This window comes from Hyperolius riggenbachi, chromosome 3, assembly GCF_040937935.1.
Source record: "Hyperolius riggenbachi isolate aHypRig1 chromosome 3, aHypRig1.pri, whole genome shotgun sequence".
In the NCBI taxonomy this organism is placed as follows: Eukaryota; Metazoa; Chordata; class Amphibia; order Anura; family Hyperoliidae; genus Hyperolius; species Hyperolius riggenbachi.
Genome location: NC_090648.1, coordinates 422,197,545 through 422,225,305, shown reverse-complemented (window position 1 = coordinate 422,225,305; position 27,761 = coordinate 422,197,545). Strand labels below are relative to the sequence as shown.

The 27,761-nt window shown below is 43.3% G+C and overlaps 1 protein-coding gene across 3 annotated transcripts in view; it reads left to right on the top strand.

Moving 5' to 3' along the window:
* Positions 1-27,761, top strand: part of PPP2R2B (protein phosphatase 2 regulatory subunit Bbeta) — a 477,586-nt gene that overhangs the window by 373,999 nt on the left and 75,826 nt on the right. For all 3 annotated transcript variants that reach the window (XM_068277553.1, XM_068277551.1, XM_068277554.1), the window contains exons 2-3: positions 13,022-13,119; positions 23,458-23,623. In XM_068277553.1, coding sequence (XP_068133654.1) covers positions 13,022-13,119; positions 23,458-23,623 — 264 coding nt within the window. The remainder of the gene's footprint in view (positions 1-13,021; positions 13,120-23,457; positions 23,624-27,761) is intronic.

The following is a 27,761-nucleotide window of genomic DNA, read 5'->3' as shown; positions in this document are numbered from 1 at the left end:
CTTAAATTTGCATGTGCTTAGAATTGGTTGTGCTCACGGTCTCTGCTCTATTCCTTTGAATTACAAGGGCAGGATTGTCCCTACGAGTGTCACCATATTGTCTCGCCCCTTCAGTTGTGTACGTCCAACCTGGGTTATTGCTTTACCGTGTATCTACTGTATTACGGTTGTATCATTGTCGCCATACTTTGTGCCAGTGTAACTGCAACACCCCATGGAATATGCAGCCGATATATATATGTAGCACGGTGGCGTAGTGGTTAGCGCTCTCGCCTTGCAGCGCTGGGTCCCTGGTTCGAATCCTAGCCAGAGCACTATCTGCAAGGAGTTTGTATGTTCTCCCCGTGTCTGTGTGGGTTTCCTCCGGGCACTCCGGTTTCCTCCCACATCCTAAAAAAATACAGATAAGTTACTTGACTTCCCCCTAAATTGGCCCTAGACTGCAATAAATACACTACACAATACATACATAGACATATGCTGCCACTTGGAGAAATCATACAAAAACATGGCCTGACATATCATTGCTATGCTGATGACACCCAGCTATATTTGTCATTCAAACCTGATGTCACAGACCCTACTCCACAAATAAATGCATGCTTAGCTGAGCTTCAGGAGTGGATGAATAATAATTGGCTAAAACTTAATGCTGACAAAACTGAGGTTCTTGTTATCGAGGGCCAGGGCTCAACAGCAAAGCAGCTCCAGTCTCAACCAACACCGCTAAGGATAGGGAGCTCAGACCTGAACAACTCAGATTGTGTGCGCAGCCTGGGAGTACTGATTGATGGGAAATTAAGCTTCAGGAATCAAATCTCAGCTGTTGTGAAACATTCCTTCTTTCACCTAAGGAATATTGCAAGGATTAAACACCTAATTCCTTCAGAGGATCTTCCAACCCTAGTTCATGCCTTCGTCACATCAAGGTTAGACTACTGCAACGTCCTCTACACAGGCCTGCATAAGAAAGACTTACGCCGCCTGCAATTAGTACAGAATGCCGCCGCAAGGTTGTTAACGAGCCAACCCCGCCATTGCCACATAACACCAACCCTGAGCTCACTCCACTGGCTACCGATAAAATGGAGAATTCTGTTTAAGATTGGCTTACTGACATTCAAATCCTTGCACAATCTGGGCCCTGGATACCTGAAGGACTTGTTGCAACTACATCACACCCCCCACAATCTTAGATCAAAAGGACGTAACACCTTGGTCACCCCCAGAGTCCACCTCAAAACCTTTGGAGACAGAGCCTTTTGTCATGCTGCCCCTACACTTTGGAACTCCCTGCCACACCCAATCAGGACAGCCCCATCCCTGGAAGCATTTAAGTCTAAACTGAAAACCTACCTTTTCAGTCTGGCATTCATGAACATCTGACTATCTCCTCTGTAACACAACCCAGCCTGAAACCCTGTATTAATCTGAGACACAGCTATGCGCTTTGAGTCCTATGGGAGAAAAGCGCTTTACAAATGTTATTGTATTGTATTGTATTGTATATGATGGTAGGGATTAGATCGTGAGCTCTTCTGAGGGACAGTTAGTGACAAGAATATATATATTCTCTGTACAGCGCTGCGTAAGATGTCGGCGCTATATAAATACATAATAATAATATCTGTAAATGTTAATTTAATGATTTTATGAGATTAATAATAATTTTGCTTAATACAATAGGATTTTACTTTATTTGAAAAGGTGATCCTTAGTGCTTATGGTTAAAAATTAAAGTATCTGATGCCCCCCCCCCCCCTCCTCCCATAGCTGGATGGTTTTGTCAGTGAGAAGAAAAGCTTTCTTGACAGAGTGAGAGCCGCATGATTTGCATTACAAAGCGCTGATGCCGCTCTGTAGGATGGAGTGTCACCACTACACAGGCAGCAGCAATATGCTCCTCTAACCCTTATAATAGCCATTTAATTGGTAAACTAGAATTTCTCTGCAGTGAGAACCTTTATGCAGGGGAGATTGTTATAGAAACCATAGGAGAGAGTGTTATGGGGAAAAAGCCTACTAATTTCTATTTGTCTAGAGTCCAAGGGTTGTCTAGTGGTGATTATTTACTTTAATAAATGCAAGCAGGAATGAGTCTTTGAAATAAGAGCGAGTTAAAATATCAGTTCAATGGTAAAAGACCACGCACTTAGTGTAATGTTGCCATCGTTGCATGCTTTGGTGCTGTACTGTAACACTAGAATATTGATACATTAGCAAAGCCATTACCAGTTATAGATAAAGTGGCAGGACTCCTTTCTCTGCAGATGGATGGGAATTAAAGGATAACTGAAGTGAGAGGGGATATGGAGCCTGCCATATTTATTTCCATCTAAGAAATGCCAGTTGCAGGGCCCTCCTGCTGATTCTCTGCCTCTAATACTATTATCCATAGCCCCTGAACAAGCATGCAGTAGATCAGGTGTTTTTGACATTAATGTCAGATCTGACAAGACTAGCTGCATGCTTGTTTCTGGTGTTAATCAGATACTACTGCAGAGAAATAGACCAGCAAGGCTGCCGGGCAACTAGTATCGTTTAAAAGGAAATAAATATGGCAGCCTCCGTATACCTCTTACTTCAGTTCCCCTTTAAGTCCGGTTACAAAGTGAAACATGGATTCATGTTTAGGGTTCCTGTAGAGAAGAGTTTGGCTTTCCATCCCATTGACCTCCATGGCTTGAATGGGAATTGCGGTTGTCGCAGCAACAGGAAATGACAAAAGTAGAAACTAGATTGGGGGCTTTCAAGCTTGGGGGGCTTTTGCAGCTCACTCCTTGTGCTGCAAAATATGCTGCCTGCCACTGTTGGAGAGATTGGCCCACTTCTTAAGGTCCAGAGGGGCTCCCGGATTGGAACATGAACAGTAATTACTGCACAGCAGCTTTTACCCCTTTTCCAGTTGATAAAAACGTAATATTTTGTCCTGTAGTTAAGTCGTGAAGCTTAATGTAAATTAAGACCCCTTTCACATGGGTGGCTCAATTGCATGGTGACCGCAGGTTCAACTGCACAGCAAACAAGTGCCTTCCAGCTACTTTTTTTTTTATTTTTTTTTTTACACTGCATTAAATCTACTAGAAATCTGCTAGAAATTAATGCAGCAGGCATCCTGATCAATTGATTTTCACCTAAAACTTGGTCAAATAAATCGATCGCTCCAGCTGGAAGATATCAGTGGGATGAGACATGAGCAGGTGGACGGCCCGTACCGTTGCACTGGACCGATCAGTGCAATGCTGTGGTTGGACAGATTAATACATTGCATACTGAAATCTATAAAAAAAATATGTTCCTAGTGTGTGGCACAGATCCAATAGATACATCTGAGTTCAAATCTGATAGGGATCTATCTGATGGTCGACTCTGGTGGCCATCTAGACATGGATGGACACCTTTACCCTACACATTTTTTTTCCCCAAATCCAGTCAGCTGAAACCTTTTGAAATTTGAATTTAGACAGTCTGAACAGAGCTGCAATTCCAACCATGCTACAGTGTCACACTTCATGCACTCCTTTCTGACGAACCATGCTGTCTACTTGTGGGAGCCAGCCCTGAATACACAGAACTGCTGTCTTATCTCTGTACATAAAGAGCAGACAGCATGGCTCATCAAAAGGGTGGGGTGAGGCAGGAATAAACAGAGAGACTAGCTGCAGATCTGAAAATGCTATAGTCAAATTTCCACTGCTTTTCAGCTAGCTGGATAAGGAAGTGGAGAAGCTTTGTAAAAAGCAATAACTTTATTTTATTAACCTCCTGGGCGATAATCCCGAGCTGAGCTCGGGGTATATCGCGCAGGAGGATTTCTCAGGCCCTGGTGAGCCGATTTGCATAATTTTTTTTTGTTACACGCAGCTAGCACTTTGCTAGCTGCGTGCAACTTCCGATCGCCGCCGATCCGCCACTACCCGCCGTGCCGCGCAGCCCCCCAGACCCCTTGCACAGCCTGGCCAATCAGTGCCAGGCAGCGCTGAGGGGTGGATCGGGACTCCCTCTGACGTCACAACGTCCATGACGTCGGTGACGTCATCCCGCCCCGTCACCATGGCGACCGGGGAAGCCCAGCAGGAAATTCCGTTCTGAACGGGATTTCCTGCTTACTCTGATCGCCGAAGGTGATCGGAGTGGGTAGGGGGATGCTGCTGCGCAGCGGCTGTCATATAGCGAGCCCAGGGCTCGCTACATGATTTAAAAAAGAAAAAATTAAAAAAAAAAAGTGCTGCGCCCTCTCCTGGGCGATGCAATTGTATCGCCTACAGGGTTAAGTACTCCTCTTTCAGGATGCAGTTAAAGATTCATTTAGTAGACATTAGGGACATATAGTAGATTAGTAAGTTATTCAGGATATGTTTGTTCTGGTTTCTGCTTCAAAAAACATCTATATATTGCTGTATATTAGTATGTAGTCCCACCCTTTCAGTAATTCTTAGCCTATGCTATTTAGCTGTGCGCCCCCTCCCCCCCCCCCCCCCCTCCCAATTTCCAGACAGAGAGTAAACAAACATTCGCAGTGATGCACCTACCAGCAGTAAAAATGTCACCACTGGTGATAAATTTCAGAAAGTAAATTTGGGTGAGGAAAAATTGTGCAATGTACAAAAACTGACAAAATAATTTGTAAATGAATATTGGAAAAATAAGCAATTTTATTGTTTTCAGTACAGTTCCTTTTTTATTCAGCAAGATACTTAAACACCATGTCTTGTACATTATGTAGTGGAGCCTTTGGAATAACAAAAATGCTGCCTTCAGCAGTGTTTCAAAGCAGAAGATTGTATTCAAATATTGGAATAAGGGCTAGTTCACACTCAGCGCTTCCTGGCAATCGCGTTCGGGTCCGCGTTTGCGATTCAGCAAGCAAAATCTCGCGATTTGTGCTTGCGATTCCTGTTCTTTAGAACGAGAATCAAAGCGCAATTGCCCCAAAGACACTGCATGCATATGTTTGCAATTGATCGAAATCTCAGACGCTGAAGTGTGAATGTATCCATAGGGATCAGGGCTGTGGAGTCAGAGTCGTGGAGTCGGGCAATTTTGGGTGCCTGGAGTCGGGAAAAAATGCACCGACTCCGACTCCGACTCCTAATGAATTTGTAACTAATGAAAATAGAAAATATGATAAAATGTTCTATTTCTCAGATAATAGTCATTAAAAATAATGTATATATACAGTATATATGCAGTAATAGCTGTGCTTAGTCCACAAAAATGAAATAAACCAGTCAAAATTAGTTACTTGTGCTGCTTCAATAAAGCAGTCCCCGTATTTTTAAGGTCAGATATACATATCTGATTGTGACTGTATATATGATGTGTACACAGGAATCTCATATATACTAAATAACATCTATGCTGTAAGAATCAAGCCTGATGTGTAGCTGTGTCACTAATAGAGATGGTCAACGAGATGGAAATAATTCTGCATTGATGCTGATTTATGCAAATGTATGCACTCCCTTTGCTGATGAAATCAAATAATTTGATATGTTGTTAAAATTTGGTTTGGTGACTACAAATTAAAGGGTAACTGAAATGGATGAAAAGTAAAGTTTTATACATACCTGGGGCTTCCTCCAGCCCCCTTCAGGCTAATCAGTCCCTCGCTGTCCTCCACCACCCGGATTTTCTGCTATGAGTCCTGGTAATTCAGCCAGTCAGCGCTGTCCGGTCGCATGCCGCTCCCACAGCCAGGAACATTCTGCACCTGCGCAATAGTGCTGCACAGGTGTAGTATGCTCCTGGCGGCGGAGTGTGTGCATGCGCACTACGCCTGACTGGCTCAAGTACCTGGACTCATAGCAGAAGATCCAGGTGGTGGAGGAGGACATCGAGGGACTGAGGAAGCCCCAGGTATGTATAAAACTTTAATTTCATCTGTCTCAGGTTTACTTTGTTAGGGCTGGTGCACACCAAAACCCGCTAGCAGATCCGCAAAATGCTAGCAGATTTTTAAACGCTTTTTTTTATTTTTATGAGGCGTTTTGCTAGCGTTTTGCGGATTGCTGCTGCGGTTTTCAGTATAGTAGATTTCATATATTGTTACAGTAAAGCTGTTACTGAACAGCTTCTGTAACAAAAACGCCTGCAAAACCGCTCTGAACAGGCGTTTTTCAGAGCGGTTTGCGTTTTTCCTATACTTAACATTGAGGCAGAAACGCATCCGAAATCCAAAAAATGCCTCACCCAGGCATTTTTCGTTTCTGCAAAACGCCTGCCGCTCTGGTGTGCACCACCCCATTGAGATACATTGACCAAGCAGATCCGCAGCCGCAAGCGGATCTGAAAACGCCCAAAAAGCCGCTCGGTGTGCACCAGCCCTCACACAGTAGTACTATACTCTACATATGCACTCCCCACAGAGCTGCAGGGAATCCACTGAGAATGCTGTGCACATTGAATACAGAGGTGTTGTCTGTTTACAATCTCCTCATTCCCCTGCAGAGTACCTGCACATCATTCTTACATGTACCCACACTTACATTGCCTAGGGCCTGATAGAGGTTCTTTGTTCCGGTTTGTACCTTTTACAAGTACTCTTACCAAGGACTAGTTTTAGTCTAAAGGGAATAAATATAGTAGTCTACATATCCTTCTCACTTCAGTTGTCTTGTAAAATTCCTAAGCGTTGGCAGTTAAGAGACGAATTTCATGTTACATACTTTTAATCAACAAAATTGTAATATGCAAATTAGAGGAGTCGGAGTCGCGGAGTCGGAGTCGGTGGAATTCTAAACTGAGGAGTCTGATTCGGAGTCGGAGTCGGTGGATTTTTGGACCGACTCCACAGCCCTGATAGGGATACACTGGCAGTAGCGCTTTGCTGATCGCTGGCAATCAGCAAAATAAAAAGGGCCGGTTCTGGACTTTATGCTGCCTGAGGCAAACTGAGGCACCCCAATTTGGAATGATTGCACACCACCCGACAATTTACTCTGCTTCATTTAATGTTCTCACATGCTGCAGCTCAACCCAATAGCACACTGGCTGGCTGTCTGTGACAAACAAACTGCTCACCCTCAGCTAGTCAGCTGTCCTCCATTCCTCCTTAGTCAGGACAGCAGTGCCACCTCCTCCCTTCTGCTGTGCAAGTCAGTTGAACACTGTCGCTCCCCTGCCTCCCCCCTCCTCATGCACGGTCAGACTCCTCACGCAGCACAACAAGCTGCTTTAGCCCATTGATGACCTTTTCCCCTCGCTCTCCTCCTACTCTGACTGCATGCTGTTAGTGTAAACACACGGTACAAACATGCACCTCTGTAATCTCTGCCACCTGATGCAAATGTTTCACCTTGCTTCATAAGAGAACCAGCCCTGGCCCTAAGTGATAAAATTAGTTTGGAAACTTCTGTTCTGCACATAGTGGAGTTTTTCTGCAGCAAGAGGACTGCACTACAGATTGTGTTGGTACGTGATGTAACTGTGCTGCATATTTTATCTACAGCCATGTAACCTGTCTAAATCTAATTAGGATTAACCAATTAGCCTTCACTTTCTAAATTTAAGGTTCGGAAACGCTCCCACCCCTGTGTTATGCTGGGTACACACCATAAGTTTTTCGTCTCGATAGATGGATTCGTTAGATGATTTCCGACATGTCCGATATTCCTTCTGGTCGATTCTGCGCACAATTTCTCATAGAAGTTAATGGAAAAAAATAAGAAAAACGAGGGGAAGATAGGAGAATCAAGCGCAGAATCGATCGGAAAAAACGATCGGGTTAAAAATCAAGCGGAAAACCTATCGTGTGTACCCAGTATTATAGCAGTTGATCAAGTAAGTCTAATTTTAGGGGTCTTTTACGTCAAATCTGTTTTAAAGTACAACTGAAGTGAGAGGGGTATGGAGGCTGCCATATTTGTTTCCTTATAAACCATTAAAATTGCCTGACTGTCCTGCTGATCCTCTAATACTTTAAAGGTGGCTATACACTGGCCTGATTCGCCGCCGTTTCGACAGCAGATTCGATCACTGGGATCGAATCTGCTGCCAGTCGTTCGCGCTACACGCCGAATTTTGAACCTTTTTGTCCGATCCCGTCGATCGCTCCGTGCGGAAAATTAGCGTCGATCGCCCGCGGGTAGGGAGCACGTCGCTAGCGGCGTTCGAGTGCCCGACGACCGACGCAATTACCTGCTCCGCCGGCACGTCTACGCCCGGTCACCGCTGCTCCGTGTCCGCGCTGGTCTCCGGCATGCTTCAGTTCCTCCGGCCCGGCAGGAAGTTTAAACAGTAGAGGGCGCTCTACTGTTTAAACTTCCTGCCGGGCAGGAAGAAGTAAAGCATGACGGGGCCGGAGACCAGAGCGGAGACGGAGCAGCAATGACCTGGGGACTGGAGTCGCGCCGGCGGAGCAAGTAATGTATGCGGGCGGGGGGAGCGGCGGCAGCACCACCACCACCACAACAGATTGTGATCGGCTTCAGGCTGAAATCGGTTCACAATCTGTTTGCAGTAAAGGTAGCCATACGATCCCTCTCTGATCAGATTCGATCAGATAGGGATCTGTCAGTTGGTCGAATCTGATGGCAAATCGACCAGTGTATGGCTACCTTAATACTTACACCCTAAACACGCAGATCATATGTTTTTGATTGGATTTGCAGCATGCTTGTTTCAGGTATGTGAGCCAGACAGTACTGCAGCTAAATATATCAGAAGGATTGCCAAGCAACATGTATGGTTTAAATTGATATGCATATGGCAGCTTTTATATCCCTTTACCTATGGGTGTCCTTTAAGTTTGAATGTACTTTAGGCTTCTTGCACACTACATGTGATTCCCATTTTTTTTTTTTTTTTTTTTTAATACGATCCGACTTTTGATTCTGATTAACCTCCTTGGCGGTTATCTCGTACTCAGTTCGGGGTAAGCCGCCGCGGAGTATTTCTCAGGCCCTGATGGGCAGATTTGCATAATTTTTTTTGTTACATGCAGCTAGCACGTTGCTAGCTGCGTGTAACATCTGATCGCCACCGATCCGCCACTACCCGCCGTACTGCGCCCCCCTCCAGACCCCTTGCGCAGCCTGGCCAATCAGTGGCAGGCAGCGCTAAGGGGTGAATCGGGACTCCCCTGTGCGTCCTGACCTCATCCCGACCGTTGCCATGGCGATAGGCTAGCTACATGATTTTTAAAAAAAAAGTTTTAAAGTGCTGGGCCGCCCCCCCTGGCGATTTTTGGAATGCCAGGGGGGGGGGGGGGGGGGGGCTTTAAAGAAAAGTACTGCATGCTACTAGGAATTTTTTTTAATCTGAGTCAAAAATCGTATCGTATAAAAAATCGTAATCGCATGTGGTGTGCAAGAGGCCTCAGAGTTTTGAACGAAAATGTACTATTGTAATTACTGCAATAACTGCTATTGCATATATTTTCCCAGCTACCACAAGGTGAATCTGGATGTTCATATTCCTCATGTCTGATTATATGGTAGAAAAAGGAAACCCTTTATAGAATAGCACCTCCCACAGCAAATTTTGGAAAAATATAACAAGAATCTTTATTCAACATTAGGTATACTAATAATAATCACAATATTGATGATTCAATAAAGAATAAAATCATTTAAAAAAAACACATTCCAACATGATCCCTGCTGCATATGAAACAATCACTCTAAATGCAATATATTGAATAATGACACAATGCTGCTATCAAATATAACACCCCACAGTAGGCTCAATATTGAGACCAACGGGGGAGAACCCGGGTTCAGTATACACAATCTAGTGTGATGCAAGACCAATAAACACCTGTGCAATAAAACCCTTAAAGAGACACTGAAGCGAAAAAAAAATATTATGATTTGTATGTGTAGCACAGCTAAGAAATAAAACATTAAGATCAGATACATTAGTTTAATTGTTTCCAGTACAGGAAGAGTTGAGAAACTCCAGTTGTTATCTCTATGCAAACAAGCCATTAAGCTCTCCGACTAAGTTAGTCGTGGAGAGGGCTGTTATCTGACTTTTATTATCTCAACTGTTCCTGGACTATTTACTTTTCCTCTGCTAGAGGAGAGGTCATTACTTCACAGACTGCTCTGAAAGACTCATTTTGAATGCGGAGTGTTGTGTGAACATATTATAGAATGATGCAATGTTAGAAAAAACACTATATACCTGAAAATAAAAGTATGAGAATATTTTCTTTGCTGCTAATCTTCTAGTAATTATTTATAGTACACAACCAATTCACTATATCATATATTTTTTTTCGCTTCAGTGTCTCTTTAAAGAAAAAAAACACATAAATAAATGTCACGTATATAAAAATAAAGTGCACAATTGCTATCCAGATATACAGTATTAATAGTGATATCAAGTCAGTGATAAAGCGGGGTGATGCCCACGGAACTAGTGGGATCTTGTCCTCTGAGGGGATTCCTTGTTCCCTGCTGGGCTGCTGAGATTGACCTTATCATTTATGGGCTAAGTATCTCCTATTTTTTTTGCACTACTCCACCTTATGCATTCTTTTCCTATGGGCTGCTCCTCTACCTCAATTTTCTATCAGGCATCCACTTATCACTATTAACACTGTATATCTGTATAGCAATTGTGCACTATATTTTTATATATGTGACAGTTATTGGTGTGTTTTTTTTTTAAAGATTTTATTGCACAGGTGGTGTTTATTGGTCTTGCATCACACTAGATTGTGTATACTGAACCCGGGTTCTCCCCCGTTGGTGTCAATATTGAGCCTACTGTGGGGTGTTATATTTGACAGCAGCATTGTGTCATTATTAAATATATTGCATTTAGAGTGATTGTTTCATATGCAGCAGGGATCATGTTGGAATATTTGTGTTTTTTTTTTAAATGATTTTATTCTTTATTGAATTATCAGTATTGTGATTATTATTATTATACCTAATGTTGAATAAAGATTCTTGTTATATTTTTACAAAATTTACTGTGGGAGGTGCTATTCTTTAAAGGGTTTTCTTTTTCTACCATCTAATTGCTCTTGTTTTGAGCCCTAGCACACAGGGTTATTTGGTTGAGGTGCTGCAGACACTTTTCAGAAATTCCTCATGTCTGGTCTGTAGTCACAGTTAACACTATGTAACAGATTTCTTTAGTGGCTGAGGAATTGAGAAAAGAGGATGGGGCCAAAGCTGTAAATATAATTATTTTTTTAGATGTAAAAATATATTTTGACATGTAAACATGACTGCTTTTTGTGCTTGCCCTTAACTGTGCCCTCCTAGGATATCACCGATAATAAAACCCAACTGTCCCTGCGTACTCCTGTCCCTGTGTCCTTGGGTCCGTGCTTATTGCTACTGTGCATGTGCGCAGCACGGACAGCCGTTGGGACAGGAGGACGGGCCCGGTTAGCCAGGCGGGCGTGTGTGTGTGTGCGTGCGCTGTTGCGCACTGACATGTGGCAGTGTTAAGAAACAGACTAGAGCCCGTTTATAAATGGGCTAAAGTCACTAGTAAAGTAAATAGACTGATTTCAGTTACACTGATTGTGCTGCTTCAGCATATGAAGCAAGTGCATCACCCTACTGATTTGCATTTGAGATGTATCAATTTATGGCGTGGTGACTTGTATTCACCCAGTGGGAGTACCGTGCCTTATATCACTAAGCAGCAATACTGGTCGGCGTCAGATTAACATGTGAAATTTAGTGCAGTGTCAGATCCGCTCAGCCTGCCTCCCCAGTTCTGCATCTTCCCAGTGATCTGTAATACTGGTGCTTGGCGTTGTGTAAATGCTGTAATAATGTAAAATGCTCTAGAGATCAGAATTCATACAGCAAATTCAGCAATTTGTGCTGTTGTCAGCCCCATCATTCTTCTCTGCTTGGCTACCGTGCAGAGTGCCCACTTCCAAATGGTGGGTGAAGCTCATCAAGAGACTAATTGCACCGGAGTTAACCTCTGACGCACGTAAAGGAATAACCTCAATTAAGCTAATCACAAATAATTCACCTCTCCTGTTGGCTGAACTGCTTTAGAGGGGATAGTGACAGCTACGACTGTGAATGCTTTTGAAGCACAATGAAAAATTCCTGTTGCTTCAGTAAGCCTCTTACAGCAAAACGGTATAAGCAGTAATGGGATTGAATGTGTTTGGGCTGATTGCGATTGTGCTCTTGATTACAAGGCTATTATTATATTTTAACCCTTTAAGGACATATTCCTACATGCCCATACTAAAATGACTGAACACCTGTATTTAAACATATTACAACACAGAGGATTAATTTTGACCCCTGCTGCAGCTCTGCATGAGTTCAGAATTTGCGCAGAATCTGTTATTTTGTGTACTAATTTGCTGTTGTGAATGTCATCATTTGCTAGTTATAGCAAAAAATCTCTTTGCTTTGTAATAAGCAATGGTCAGTGAGATGCTTAAAGGACCTCTATCACAAAAATCTTAAAATTTAAAATACGTGTGAACATATACAAATAAGTACGTTTCTTCCAGAGAAAAATGGGCCATAAATTACTTTTCTCCTATGTTGCTGTCACTTACAGTAAGTGGCAAAGTGAAAATTTTATCTTAAAGAGGAAATTTAACCAAGGATTGAACTTAATTTCAATCAGTAGCTGATGCCCCCTTTCCCACAAGAGATGTTCACCTTTTCTATATATAGCTCGGAGGGGGGGGGGGGGGGGGGCTGGTCTGTATGGCTGATATTGTAAAATCCCACCCACAGTGTGATGACCATGACCAAGGTCCTGACAGTCCTAACTGCCAAGCATGCAATATCTCCATCTGCGCATAGAAATCTCAGTAACAACATTTTGTACAGATCACCTGGCTGGACTAAAGCTGTCACCACCAGTGATAATTTTCAGCATGTAAATTGGGGGAGGGAGAGATTTTACAATCAGCAAGCACTGACTAAATAACCTCTTTAAAGGAATTGGGTCAGTAATCTACGTTTTAGGAATCTGTATATGGGAAAATTACATTAGCCAGAAAGAGGTGATGTATGGGAAAAAAACGCATTCAGTCTTCTAAAAAATTGCCTTTGTCTTTTCCTCTTTGCAGCTGACATTATCTCGACAGTCGAATTCAACAACACGGGAGAATTGCTTGCGACAGGAGACAAGGGGGGTCGTGTAGTAATATTTCAGCGTGAACAGGAGGTAAGGGCTGCCAACCACAAAATTAATTTTCTTTCATTCCCTCATTACAGGCTTCATGCTGCTTCCTAATTTCTATGTCTCTCTCATTGCCCTGGTTATCAATAAGCAAACCACATATGACATCAGACACTCCTGCACTGTGACCTTGCTTTGGGGTAACTTGCTTCCTATATGGGTTTTTGCTCAGCTGGTTTCTGCAGTGCTGGGATCCGTGGATTGAAGCTGACAGTTTTGCTGTCTTATTATGATCTATTTTTTCCCTGAAAAGAGCTGACATAGTTTAATGATGTTACTTATTGCTGGCCTCAAATAGATTCTGGTCTGTTTTTAAAATTTGCTGTCATTGCTCCCCATCAAGAGATAATAGAATTCAGTGTGTGGGCTTCCCTTTTATTCTAGTGTCCTAGATGCTCTTCAAATGCATTTAACCCATTGTTACAAAGTGTTCTGTCCCAATAGCTAGAATTACATCAATTGTAAATTTACACTTTTGTTAGGCTGGGTTCACAGGGGCCATTTCGTTGTGTTTCCTATTGTAGCAGGAATGCAGCGGATCAGGAAAGCAGCACTGCATGTTATCTGCGCGTTGTCGCATACAGTCAATGAAAATTACGCTTCACTGTAAACGTGTGTATTTTGCTGTAACGCACTGCATTTCTCACATCATACTGCATGTAACTGCAGCACTGTGAATGTAGCTATAGGTGGCGCATTGCAGTGCGACAAGTGGCATTACAAAGAGGCCCTTCCGCTGCATCAGCACCACTGCAAACGTAGCCTTATGCTCCTTGTCTACATTTAGATGACAATTATTCTGAGTTTATATAGGATTATGCAAATGTATGAAAATTTATGTTCAAAAATGGACCAATTAAATTCCATGTTGGCAGAATATGAGCCCTATAAATTTGCATGCAAGATCTGCATAATCTTGTATCCACTCAGAACAGTTTGCACCCCATTGACCATCCCTAGCTACATTAACAATTTCCATCCATGTTACACTTGAAATGGATGTACAGATCCATTTACTTCACAGGGTTTACATCATGATTGCATCCTTTTAATAGCTTGGAATGAAGAACATTGGCTAATGTTGAAGATCTGAACAGCTGACCAATGAAATATTTATTTAAAATAAAAAAAAGGGAACAAAAGCCTTATAAATTTTAAAAGAGAAATAAATATACCTACAATACAAAAAAAAATATTTGAAGTAATAAAATCTGCATAAAATTCTCACATTATGATAGAAAACATTGTTGTAGATATCTGACTTCAACAGCCCAGCTGAATTCTCTGTACTCCTAATGACCTTATAAAGAAATGAAATGTCATGCCTCATAAGTTCCACAAGAGAATAGCATTGGATCAGAGGTGAACCGTAGCAGAATAGGGAGGAACTAAAGCAAGTGCTCCATCTGTTGCCATCTCCAAAAACCTGATGGGAAATTATCATATATTGCTGCTCAGGAGATCTCATTTTGCTGTCTACAATGACGCCTCTTAATTTACATCTGCCCCCTGACATCCAGCAGCTCTATTAGCTTTCTGTTGACCAGGTGAAAAATGAGAGAAACTAGTAAATGTAGTATTTGGGGAGCTGCCCCAATTAAAATAAATTGCCTATAAAATGCGTTATTCTTATGGTATCTGCAAACAAGGGGAGACCGGTGTAATTCTAGATATGAGTGGTAATCAAATTACATTTCTAACCAGCTGTATTGTTTAATAGTACAGTTAGACACTGAAGCGAGAAAAAAAATATCATTAATTGGTTGTGTAGTACGGATAATTACTAGATTAGTAGCAAAGAAAATATTCTCATAATTTTTATTTTCATTTATATAGTGTTTTTTTTATAACATTGCATCATTCTCTAATATTTACAGTTTACACACTGCTCAGCATTTTAAATGTTTTTACAGAGCAGCCCAGTGAACTATTGACCTGTGCTGAAGAATAAACAATACTGTGACTGACAGTTGAGATAACAAACTTCAGAAAACAGAGTTCTCTGCGACTTTAAAAGTCGTGGAGCTCAATGGCTTTTTTGCATAGGTAACTGGAGTTTCTTAACTCTTCCTGGAAACAATATTAGACTTATGTCTCTGCTCCTAATGTTTTATTTCTTAGCTGTACTACATATACAAACCATTACATCATACTTTTTTTGTAGTGTCTCTTTAAGGACTGGTTCACACTTGCTTAAAAAGAGACTTTTTTTAAGCTCCGTTTAAACACCGGAAGTGGATCCTATGTTAAAAATAGGATCTGCTTCCATTTGTTAAATACGGATCCGCTTGCTGTGGAACACAGAGTCCCAACTTGGCACATTTTCCCGGACTGGATGGGAAAACGTGTCCAATGAAAGCCTATGAGAGCGGATACTGTCTGTTCTAACTAGCCTAGTTGCCGCATCCGCGTTGCCCCGTTTTGATGGCGGCTTCAATCGCCACCGTGACAATACTCACATGTTCCGTCGCCCTTTGGTCCCTCCTGTACAGCCCAGTATTAGCATGGAGATCTCCAGTGGGCTGCAGAAGACCAATGGGAATCCTCAGTGGTTTTTTGGTTCATGTTGGACCAATGAAAATTCTCCCTGTTGCTAGGGAGAATTGGCCTGCTGCAGCCTATGGAGAAGACTCATGCTTCTGCTGGCCTCCAGTCTGAATAGATTGGCTTGAACAGCAGCAGCGGGGCAGCTGTGGATGTGCTTGATGGGAGGACGCGGAGTGGAGGGATGAGAATGTTGCATGCAGAGGCAAAAAAGACGGAGCACCTACAGTTTCCATTCTGCAACCACTCAAGTGTGAACCAGCTCTAAAGCTTTTTGTCTTTTAGCTGTCAGCAGAATAGTAATTTACAGTGCATTGTACTCTGGGAGAAATGTACATTTATATGTATGCTTTTTACATTTTTCACAATGATTGTTCTTTAAAGGGCAAGTACTTGCTTTGCTTACATTGAATATATAGGTCCAGAATAGGGATGGCAATGAGATGTTAATAATAATACCAAGTTGATGAAAGTTTTGGTAATTTTATGTACATATGTGTAACTGGAAAAAAGGACTGATCAAGTGCCGTTTGATTATTCAGTGCTAAAAGCAGGGCTGTGGAGTCGGTACAAAAATCATCTGACTCCGACTCCTCAGTTCATGAGCACACAGACTCTGACTCAGACTCCAAGAACCCAAAATTGCTCTGATTCCTTAGTCTAATACTTACCAGGGATGTGTATTTGCTACCATAATGGTCCAACTCCTCAGTTTATGAAACCACTGACTCCAACTACAACTCCAGGTACCCAAAATTGCTCTGACTCCAACTCCGACTCAACAGCCCTGGCTAACAGACATCTCTAAACACTAATTGTAAAGTAGCTGACAACGTTCTCTGTTATTTGCTCAGCATCACATTTCTGATCTCATTTTTGTCTTCTGTGACAATAAATTTGTAAACAGAGTATACTCCTACTCCCCAAATCCTTTCCTTTTTTTTAACCATTGAAGGGATAACACTGCAGGAAAAATATTGTGGCGTTTAATGTGTACAGGAGATGGGGCAGGAGACAATTTATAATCACTCTCTTTCTGCCCTCCGCCGCCTACTGTATCTTCTGCAATCACCCCAGGTGAGTTGCACAGTCAAGCTGCGCTTCTCCATCGCGCACCTATGGCTGTGAGCATTCTGTGCCTGCGTAGTATGCTCCCAGTGACGGCAGTGCGATGGGGGTGCGTGCAGGCCGTGCATGCGCAGTTAGCCCCAGAGTGGTGGGCTTACCAGAGCCTATTGCAGAAGATACAGGAGGTGGCGGAGGATGGAGAGGGAGTGAGCAACCTGGAAGGGGCTGGAGGAAGCCCCACATATGTATAAATTTTCTCTCCATTGCCAGCTCCATTCTACTTTAAAGAGAACCCGAGGCGTGGTTCTTACAACGCAATCCCCATACAGAGGCTGGGTCTGCCTATAGAGCCAAGCCTCTGTTGCTATTTAGCTTCCTCCAAAGCCCCCCCTGCGCTCTGTGAGACCCCATAAAACACAGCCGCGCTGTCGACACGCAGCGTGTCGCAGCCGGCTGTGTTTATCACTGTGTCAGTCTCTGCTCTCCCTCGCCTCCTGAATCGCTCCGGTCCCCGCCCACGTCCCTTCCCTCCCCGCTGATTGGAGGGGAGGGACGTGGGCGGGGACCGGAGCGATGCAGGAGGCGGGGGAGAGCGGAGACTGACATTAGTGAAGGAAACACAGCCGCACAGCGCGGCTGTGATTTATGGGGTCTCACAGCGCGCAGGGGGGGCTTTGGGGGAAGCTAAATAGCAACAGAGGCTGGGCTCTATAGGCAGACCCAGCCTCTGTATGGGGATTGTGTTGTAAGAAGCCCGCCTCGGGTTCTCTTTAAGCAACTTCTGTACAATAAAACATGCATTTTATTGTGTGCTATAAAAAGACTGGTTTATATAAACCTAGAAGAATGAAAGCTGTCACATCCCATGCAATACTTTATAGCTGCAGCGGCTGCTTGCTTGATGAACATCACATATCGTGAGCGCCTTGAGGTGTCTTCACCCTAACCTGCTACAAAAGCAGCTGATATATGGTGCGGCTTACAGAATAGTGCCTTGTACATATATTGCCTTGATAAAGGGATCCTACATGGTCCAGAAATGTTGGCTTTGAACTTTTATACATATACAATAAAGTATTGCATGGGATGTGCCAGCATTTGCTCTTATTTTGTTCTACAGGGGGGTCATCCCCTTTCTTCAGCTGTAGTACTCTAAATAATACAGGTGGTCTAATCCCATAGTGTGTGCGAGACAATCTACCTTACACCAGTGAGTATTCAGATAGCACCCCCCCCCCCCAAAAAAAAAAGTGAACGTGACAGCTACCAGTGTCCAAAATTACTATAGTAGGGATTTGTTTGTGCACTCCGAGTAAAATGTCTATGTGCTCATTAAAGCACTGTGGAGGATAAATACATAATAATGAGCTCTTCTGAGGAAGCACAGTGACATGACTATTGTATTCTGTAAAGTGCTGAAGATGTCAGTGCTATATAAAAACATACTAATAATATGGTAGGACACTAAACTGTGGCTATGGTAAGTCTAGATCACAGGTGTCGAACTCCAGGCCTGGAGGGCCAGATCCATGCCAGTGTTTAGGATGGACTGAGAAAGAGGAATGTTCTACCTCATGGACCACGCCTTTCCTGATTCAGACCCATCAATTAAATCGAGCTTTGTCAAAAATGTGTGAGGACCTCAGCCCTCGAAGGACCGGTTTGACATCCCTGGTCTAGATTATGAGCTTCTCTGAGGACAGTTAATGACATGACTATGTACTCTGTAATGTGCTGCAGAAGATGTCAGTGCTATATAAATACATAATAATATGGTAGGACATTAGACTATAATAACAATGGTAGGATTAGACTGTGAGCTCCTCTAAGGACAGTCAGTGACATAACTATGTACAGTTAGTTAGCATGCCCAATTAACTGGATGCACCCATCAGAAGAGAGGTGACAGAAGGGGAGTAGAAGGTGGAAGATAGGTGACAGCAGGGAAGGATGGCAGAAAGGTGACAGGAGGGGAGGGTGGCTTTGAGGTGACAGGAGGGGAGTAGAAGGTGGAAGATAGGTGACAGCAGGGAAGGATGGCAGATAGGTGACAGGAGAGTAGGGTGGCATCAAGGTGACAAGAGGGGAAGTTGGCAGAGAGGGGACAGGAGGAGAGGGAGGGTGGTATAGAGGTGACAAGAAGGGAAGGTGGCAGAGAGGGGTCAGCAGGGGAGGTAGATAGAGAGGAGACAAGCAGGGGAGGGTGGTATAGAGGTAACAGGAGGGAAGGGTGGCAGTTTTGTGTCAGCGCAGGGGAGAGTGGTAGAAGGGTGACAGAAGGGGAGGGTGGCAGAGAGGGGTCCAGAGGGGAGGGGAGGATGGCAGAAAGGTGACAAGGGGCAGAGAAGGGGTCAGCAAGCAAGGAAAGGGTGGCAGAGAGGTGGGAGCAGGGGAGTAGAGGGTGGCAGAAAGAGGTGGAAGTAGAGGAGGTGACAGTGGAAGAGAAATTTCAGCAACCTGCGGAAGGCGAGGAGAAAGACTGGCAGAGAGGTGACTGGCTGCAGCTTGCTGAGGATAAGGAAAGGGTGAGTCAGGGACAAGGTTAAGAAGTCAGGATGGGGGAGCAATAAAAGTTGAAAGTATAGTTTGGGGCTGCAGCTAAAAGTACCAGACATCCAACCTCCAGCTCCCTGCAGCGTGGCTGCTATATAAGTTTTTCCCCTAGCACTTAGCCTGTTGCTTAGGAAAAGTATCATTGCAGGAGAGGGGGGATCCGTAAGGCTGCACTAATAGGGAGTCATAAATAGTTCAGCACTCACCCTGTTAACCATTTGTGTTGTTAACTATATGTGTAACCTCGCTGAACTTTTGCGGCATGGAACCGCTACTGTAGGCGTGTGGGAGGATTTGATCAGCTTCTGAAGTCGAGACTGCCTGCTTCCCTCTCCCCTTGCACTCACAAGAAGACAGTTACTCCCCCCTCACTACGGCCCTCCCTCCTTGGTCTCCCATTTGCAGAGTGCGGCTTGATATGTCTCTCACCTGCTCGGCTGCTCCCGATGTTCACCCATGTTGAATCAGCACAGGCAGGAATGAAGAGTACACGTCCATCCTCCTCACAAGCCAGCCATCCTCTTCCCTTCTCTCAGTCTAGTGTAATAATGCAACATACAGAGAACAGGAAGTAGTGAGAGCAGCTAGCTGGTAGATGAACAGTGTACCTTCCTCCTGCCTGCCTGCGCTGATGGGGGGGGGGGGGACATCGGGAGAAGCTGAGCAGGTGATAGAGATATATAAAACTGCCTGTGCACGCTGCAAAGGACCTCCTCTGTCCAGTGATGAGGGAAGGAGGAATGAAGTTGGCCATACATTTCCCTGCCATCACTGGACTTCTGCCCTGGTGTCACCCCCTTCCCATGATGACACCCGGAGCGCCCCGCCCCCTGCGCCCGCCCCTAGAGACGCCACTGCCTTACACTGCTGGTTTATATAAACAACGTAAAGCATTGTAACGTAGGTACATATCTCAAGGTGAATAAAATGTTTAATGGGCCTGGCAAGCTTTTTACAGCTGTACAAAAAACACTTATACCACGCTGTGACAGAGCACAACTTTATACTTAAAATCTGAAAAAATACAGCGATAATACATAAACGGGTAAAGATTTAGCAACCAACCAATTGCCATGTCTGTTGCACAGAATCAATCCGAAACCAGTAAATGCTGCCTATATCAGATGAGCACTGGAAAAATGTAACGCATAGCTGGTAAGAGTACTGACCTAAAAACACAAGGGCAAACAAGAGGACAATTGTGTAAAATTGCTGCAAGACCATAGAGACCGTAATGGGAAAAAAAATTGTTTGAAAACAAGGCCAATACACAGTCCGAGCCACTTTCCAACAATGCATCGTCATTTTTTGCTGCCCTTATTGCTTTTCTAGTGTCTAATATTGTGGATATCTTGCTTAGAATTGGCAGTAACTACTGTATACACTGGCGGAAAGCTGATCTGCAGATAAGCCCAACCCCCAAATCTGCATATAGAATTTGCATAATCCTGTATCCACTCTAAATTATTTGCATCTCATTGAATATCCCTAACCATTAGTTGCAGGGCTAGTGGGGGCAACCTAGAGATCTCATGTTCTTGATAATTTTCTCAGGTGCCTGCTTTGGGTGTTTCCTCCATCTGTGTTTTTACCAACCAAATGCAGTTGCTGCTGCTTTGGACTGGCACAGTTTTAAATTGCAACAGAACCGGCATCAACTCCAAAAATGATCATCTCATTGATCATCTGCACTACTGAGTGCTAAAGTTGGTCAATGAAATGCCAATAATTCTTGCTTCAATGCAAGTTTAATATAAATTGTATGTAGAACGGAATTAGGCCAGTCATATGCACTTTTTTTGTTAATTTTAGTAGTGCCAATCTACATACAATTTGCTTAAATTTGCCAACTGGGATTTTTAGCATTTTATTGATGATCTCTACTGAGGGCCTACACAGGCATAGGAAAACATCAGTAGCTGGAGTTGGACTTCAAAGAGATGGTCAATGAGATGGAAATGCAGGATTATGCAAATGTTATGCAGTGTGAAAATGGACCAATGAAATCTCACCAATGTGGATTCTGAATGGACCATTTTAAAGATATATAAATTTGCTAATGAAATTTGCAGAATCCTGCATCAACCCTGAATTCTTTGCATCCTGGAGTATCTTGAAACGTTATATTCTGCTTCTAATGGGAAAATGGCGACGCTCCATGCCTTCCTCATAAGGCCTGGTGCCTGGAAACGTTTCCACTAAAGGTGTAAAATCGCTTTACTTTACACATTTTGAGGGAGTTTTTTTCAATCTATAATTCTGTTTTGAGGGCAGTACATTCTTTGGAAGACTTTTTCAGGTCTCTCTTGCTACACTTGTCTTCAAGATCCACTCCCCCAGGGTTTGGCATCTTGGGATCTCCAAAATTGGGGAGAATTGCTAGTCCTGCCCTTTTCATTTCTCCACACTATGGGGTCATTTCAAGTGCTATTTTCCAGAGTTGTAACAATGAGCAAAGGACCGACACAGGTTAAAAAGGTTAAGTGCAGAGGAGCACCCGTTAATTTAGTTGCTGCTATGTAATTAGTGGCTATAGAGGTTCCCAGGGTGTGATTTGTGTGCCACTATAAGCAGATATCCTTTTTACCTGCTTCGGGTTCCAAAACTGGTCATTTGGGCACCTAACAGGAGGAGCATTCTGGGTCGTCGGCTCAGGCTGCAGCTGGAGTGCTGAGCTCCAACCTTGGGAGAGGAGACCTGCAGCTGGGAAATGGAGCGCTAGGCTGCACATATCAGAACTGCTTCTGTTCTTGAGGTCGTCAGAATCCAGGGCGAAGGGTAATGATATAGTAGTCTTTTACCAATATTGTCTATTGGCATTACCCAGCTACCCCTTTAAATGGACGCCTTTATTACATGCACACGGAAGGACATCATATACTTTATCAGAAGATGACAGACCTAGAACAGGGGCAGTGGGGTCCAATTGGATATACATGTAATTAAGGTGCCAGGAAATTTGGGCGCAGGGTGAAGCCAAAAAACTGCTCACCCTGCTCCTGCAAAATAGAAAAAATCCAAAAGGTCCGCACACTCAATGAACCAAGTTCAAGGTTTTATTACAGTAAAGTGACACAGTTCCATTCCATACACCCAACGATTTGTTTCGGGGCCACCATTCTGTTTTTGTTACCTTGACAAAGGGGACTCCACGGGGCCCCGAAACAAATCGTTGGTGTATGGAATGGAACTGTCACTTTACTGGAATAAAACCTTGAACTTGGTTCATTGAGTGTGCAGACCTTTTGGATTTTTTCTATATTGGATACTGGCTCCTGCACCTCCATAGTGGTGTGCGATTCTTCATTGACTTGTGGAACTGCTCCTGCAAAAGTCCCGATGGCATTTTCTTACATAGCATAGCTGACAGATCCTCTTCAATTACCATTTCCTCTCCAGGCTGGCATTGACATTGGGTAAGACTTAATTTGGCTGTCGGCTATAGTTGGATGCTGAATTACACTGTTTTTATCATAATTTGGGCGCTGTCTTTTAACGGCGCCCAAAGTTACTGCCTGAGCGCTGCTATAGCCGTAATTTACATTACGACCTATGGCTGTGCCCAAATTACAGCGCCGTTTTTGTCTGACTCACCTTCTTGGAGAGGTAGGCTAGCACTTTTCGGGGGTCAGAATTTTGCTTTGAGTTGCCAAACACAGGTGTTTCATAGTGATAGTTGGAGCATTTTTTTTAAATATGTACTTTAATTAGCTTCGAACATATTTTCTCTTTTTATTTTGTGTTAAAACTTGAACATTTTGGAAATTGCCAAATGGCAGTAACACCTTTGTTACAAAGCGCATTACTGGCCATTTTGCTGTCTCGTTCTGCCGTTGGCTGGCTTTGGCACTTGGCAGTATGACGGACCAGCAGTTGAGCTGGTTGCTGTGCCAGAACCTATGGAGAAATGGAAGCAGAGCAGGTGCAGGTTAGAGTAGCTCAGAATTTTATACTGTGTCATTTTATACATAATTAAATTTCATTGCAGTGCCTGTTTTGTGTAGCAACTGTGACTGAACATCATTTGTGTTACTGCAGATATTGCCTTCTGTGTAGTATTTGTATTTCTAAGTGCTCCTGCACATTATTATGCCTGTTAAATATTTACTATTCAATGGTGCATCTCCATTTTTATCATTTGTTTTTTATTTTTGGCAGAGCAAAAATCAGCCTCACAGGAGAGGAGAGTATAATGTTTACAGCACTTTCCAGAGCCACGAGCCCGAATTCGATTACTTGAAAAGTTTAGAGATAGAAGAGAAAATAAACAAAATAAGATGGCTTCCCCAGCAGAATGCTGCTTATTTCCTTCTGTCCACCAACGGTAAGTTCCACAATTGGCTCTCCTATAATTGTCGTATTTTATGCCATTGTTAAAGAAGATGCCTATTCCGGAATAATTTAGTACTCATCATATAGTTGCTTAGAGATAATTTTTGTTAAAGAATTTTACATTCAGTATTGAGCAAAGAACACGGCAGGTCTGCCCACACTCCCTATTACTCAACATCACAATCTAAGCTGCAAACAACCAGGCCTATATATTCTAAACTTCAGAATATTATGTTGGAATGTATCGATGGCATTGGACACACATTCCTGGACAATGCTCTTTTTCCCAGTTATCTGCCCACATATAGGGATAGCAATACTCGGGAGAACTCATAGAGAAGCATGTGATCAGTTTGATCAGCTGATAGATTTGTAAGGCTCTGATTTGCTGGTCATTATCATGCATGAAACCTTTTTTTTTTTTTTTTTTTTTTTTTAAGATTCTTTTTATTAATTTTCATGTTAAACAAAAAAGTTACCAACATTAACGTAACAGCCCTGAATGATGCATGAAACCTTTGACTTCAATTTGCATTCAGTTGATTTACTTAGTTTTCTACTCACTAGTATAACTTATCGCTAGTTCAGATTGGAAGCACGCATTGCAATTTTTGAGGCACTAAAGTTTGCGTTTTTACCGCGATTTACAGTTCCTGTTCAATAGAATGAGAATCACAACACAATGGCCCCCAAAATGCTGCATGCAGCAAGTTTGTGATTTAAGCAAATCGCAATCGCTGCAGTGAGAATGATGCCATAGGGATACATTAGTCACAGCACCTTGCTAATCACTGGTGATCAGCAAACCATTGAAAAACTCCCCTGTGTGAACCAGCCCTTCGAGGTGACGTGAATTGATGCCAAACTGAAGTCAAAGGCCTGTTTACACTAGCTCTCATACAAGTGTTTCAAGTACCGGAAACTCGAAAGTGAATGGAAAAAATACTTACCTATGGAGGGGGAAGGCTGAGGATCCCAAAGAGTCTTCCCAGTCCTCACCATGGGCCTGATTCACAAAGCGGTGCTAACAGTTAGCACGCTGGTGAAAAGTCCTTTATCACGCCTAAACTCAGTTTAGGCGTGATAAGTTTAAGCACCAACTGGGTTAGCACCGCAGTGCACAGCTGATCAAAAGTTTTGCGCTAGCAAAGTCTGATGCACTTCGCATAGAGTTTAATGGCGCTGCTTTGCGTGCGGGACTTTGCGAGCGATCTAAACTTATCTAAACTTATCACGCTTAAACTTATCATGCCTAAACTTATCACACCTAAACTGGCTTTTCACCAGCGTGGTGCAATGGTTATCACGCCTAAAGTCTCTAACTGGGTTAGCACCGCTTTATGAATCGAGCCCCATGTGTCCTTGTTCCACCGCTGTCTCACCTTCAAATTTCACACCTTCAGGACTCCTCAGAAGGCTTCAGAAACTTGCGTCACCGAGTGCTTCAGAAGACTGGCTTATCCTTACTGTGCATGTATAAGTTCAGACTCGCGCATGCCCAGTACAGATATACTTGTCTTTGGGAATACTCGTGGATGCGAGTAACCCAAGAGTGTCAGAGGTATTAAACCTTCTAGTAGAGTAGTAGAGTGTTATACCGTGTTAGCCATAAGTAAAAGCAAGAAGTTTTGAATCAGGATGATAACATTTATTGGCTAACATAAGAAAAAGTGTAAGCAACACTTACTCGTATTCTTATGTTAGCTGATAAATGGTATCATCCTGATTCAAAACTTATATTAAACCTTCGAGTCAAATCGCTTCAATGAGGGGAAAGCAGTGGAACAAGGGCATGGAGAGATGACCAGGTTACTTTAAGACAAACATGTAAAATTTTACACACAAAAGGGTACACTTGTAAGATGTAGTCTGGGGGCTGGTTTGATTTTGATGCAGTGTTATTCTTATAGGGGCTTGGGGTATGAGGGATTAGATGGGTTTTGTTAATCAAGATGCACTGCTCTGGCAATGCACACAAGAGGTACAAAGAAGGACCTAAGTCACTTGGGTGGGAAATTATAAATGTAAGCTATGCTTGAAGCTGGAAACTGTAAAGTCCTGATGACTCCTATACATGTTATCAAACATTTTTGTTTTCAATAAGGCTGCTGCTCACTTTCTTTCTGTGTAGCAGGCAGGAGTTGATCTGTGAATGGTTTGAGCACATCACTAAAACATTTGCTCCTGTGTAATTATTTTGCGTTGAAAGGTTAGAAATTCCGAGAACTTAGCTAGATGCTAGCCAATTGATCATGTTAATGCAATTCACAGCCTCCTTAAATGTGTTCTGAGGGGGAGAAAACACATTGTGAGGGAATAAAGATTAATTACATGGTGTAATGTTCTGTTAATTGAGTTTTAAAATACTTTTTTGATTAACAGTGATATTATCTCTACGATCAGAGCGACATTTTCAGCTCCAGCAGGAAATTAAAATTATTCTTTTTAAATGTACCATGTTATTGCATTTGTGCCAACTCTCTGTAAATGGGCTTTGTTCACCCAAATGGGGCAGGAGATAAATGGAGGGACATTGGCAATGTGTTGTGCTGCAGTAAAGCCATTACAAAAAAATGGATCTATACATTTGCCTTTTAAAGTGGTCTTTGTTAGCCAGGGGAAACTTGGTGTTAAAGTAAATCTGTTAGCAGGGAAATACATGTCAAATACTGCTACATTACGGTGGGTACCATTAGGTGTTAAGACCCTCTCTATTGCTCCGTATTTCTGTGGCTTGTCAGGGTTGTTGCTAGTGGCAGCTTTTCTCAGGTTTGCTAGTTGTGTAGATACTGGGCACCAAAACAACAAGATTGTGCTTTTTCAATTGCAATGCTGTCATTCAAGTTTTGTCATTCAATAGACATTGGTGTCTTGTACTGGGGATGCTGAAGCCCAGAAATCGTGTCTCTTGAGCGTTTGATGGTGTAGCTGATTTTAGGACTTTGTAAAATTAAAATGGACTTTCCCATTAGCTGGGCAACACCCCTAGGGGAAGGGTAGTGTTATGCATTAGAGAGCCGAAGGTTAGTGTGAGGCAATGCAGAGGGGAAGGCTAGTGTGAGGCATTGCAGAGAGGAGCAGGTTAGTGTTATGCATTGGAGAATCGAAGGTCAGTGTGAGGCATTGGAAAGGTGAAGGTTAGTATGAGGCATTGGAGACGGGGAGGTTAGTTTGAGGCATTGATGGCCGGGAAATTAGTGTGAGGCATTGGAGAAGTGAAGGTTAGTGTTATGCATTGAAGAGGGATAGGTTGGAGTGAGATATTGGAGAGGGGGAGGTTGGTGTAATGCATTTGAGAGGGGAAGTTTGTGTGAGGCATTGGAGAGGGGGAAGTCCGTATGAAGTATTTGAGAGGGTGAAGTTGGTGTGAGACATTGGAGAGGAAGAAGTGTTATGCATTGGGGAGAGGGAAGTTGGTGTAAGGCATTGGAGAGGGGGTGGTTGGTGTGAGGCATTGGACGGGGGAAGTTGGTGTGTGGTATTGGAGAGGGGAGAGTTAGTGTTATGCATTGGAGGGGGGGAGTTTAGTGTTATGCATTGGAGGGGGGGAGGTTAGTGTTATGCATTGGAATGGGGAGGTTAGTGTTATGCATTGGAGAGGGGGAAGTTGGTGTGAGGCATTGGAATGGCAAGGTTAGTGTTATGCATTGGTGGAGGGGGGGAGGTTAGTGTTATGCATTGGAGAGGGGGAAGTTGGTGTGAGGCATTGGAATGGGGAGGTTAGTGTTATGCATTGGTGGAGGGGGGAGGGGTTAGTGTTGTGCATTGGAGAGGGGGAGGTTAGTGTTATGCATTGGAATGGGGAGGTTAGTGTTATGCATTGGAGAGGGGGAAGTTGGTGTGAGGCATTGGAATGGCAAGGTTAGTGTTATGCATTGGTGGAGGGGGGGAGGTTAGTGTTATGCATTGGAGAGGGGGAAGTTGGTGTGAGGCATTGGAATGGCAAGGTTAGTGTTATGCATTGGTGGAGGGGGGGAGGTTAGTGTTATGCATTGGAGAGGGGGAAGTTGGTGTGAGGCATTGGAATGGGGAGGTTAGTGTTATGCATTGGTGGAGGGGGGAGGGGTTAGTGTTGTGCATTGGAGAGGGGGAGGTTAGTGTTATGCATTGGAGAGGGTGAAGTTGGTGTG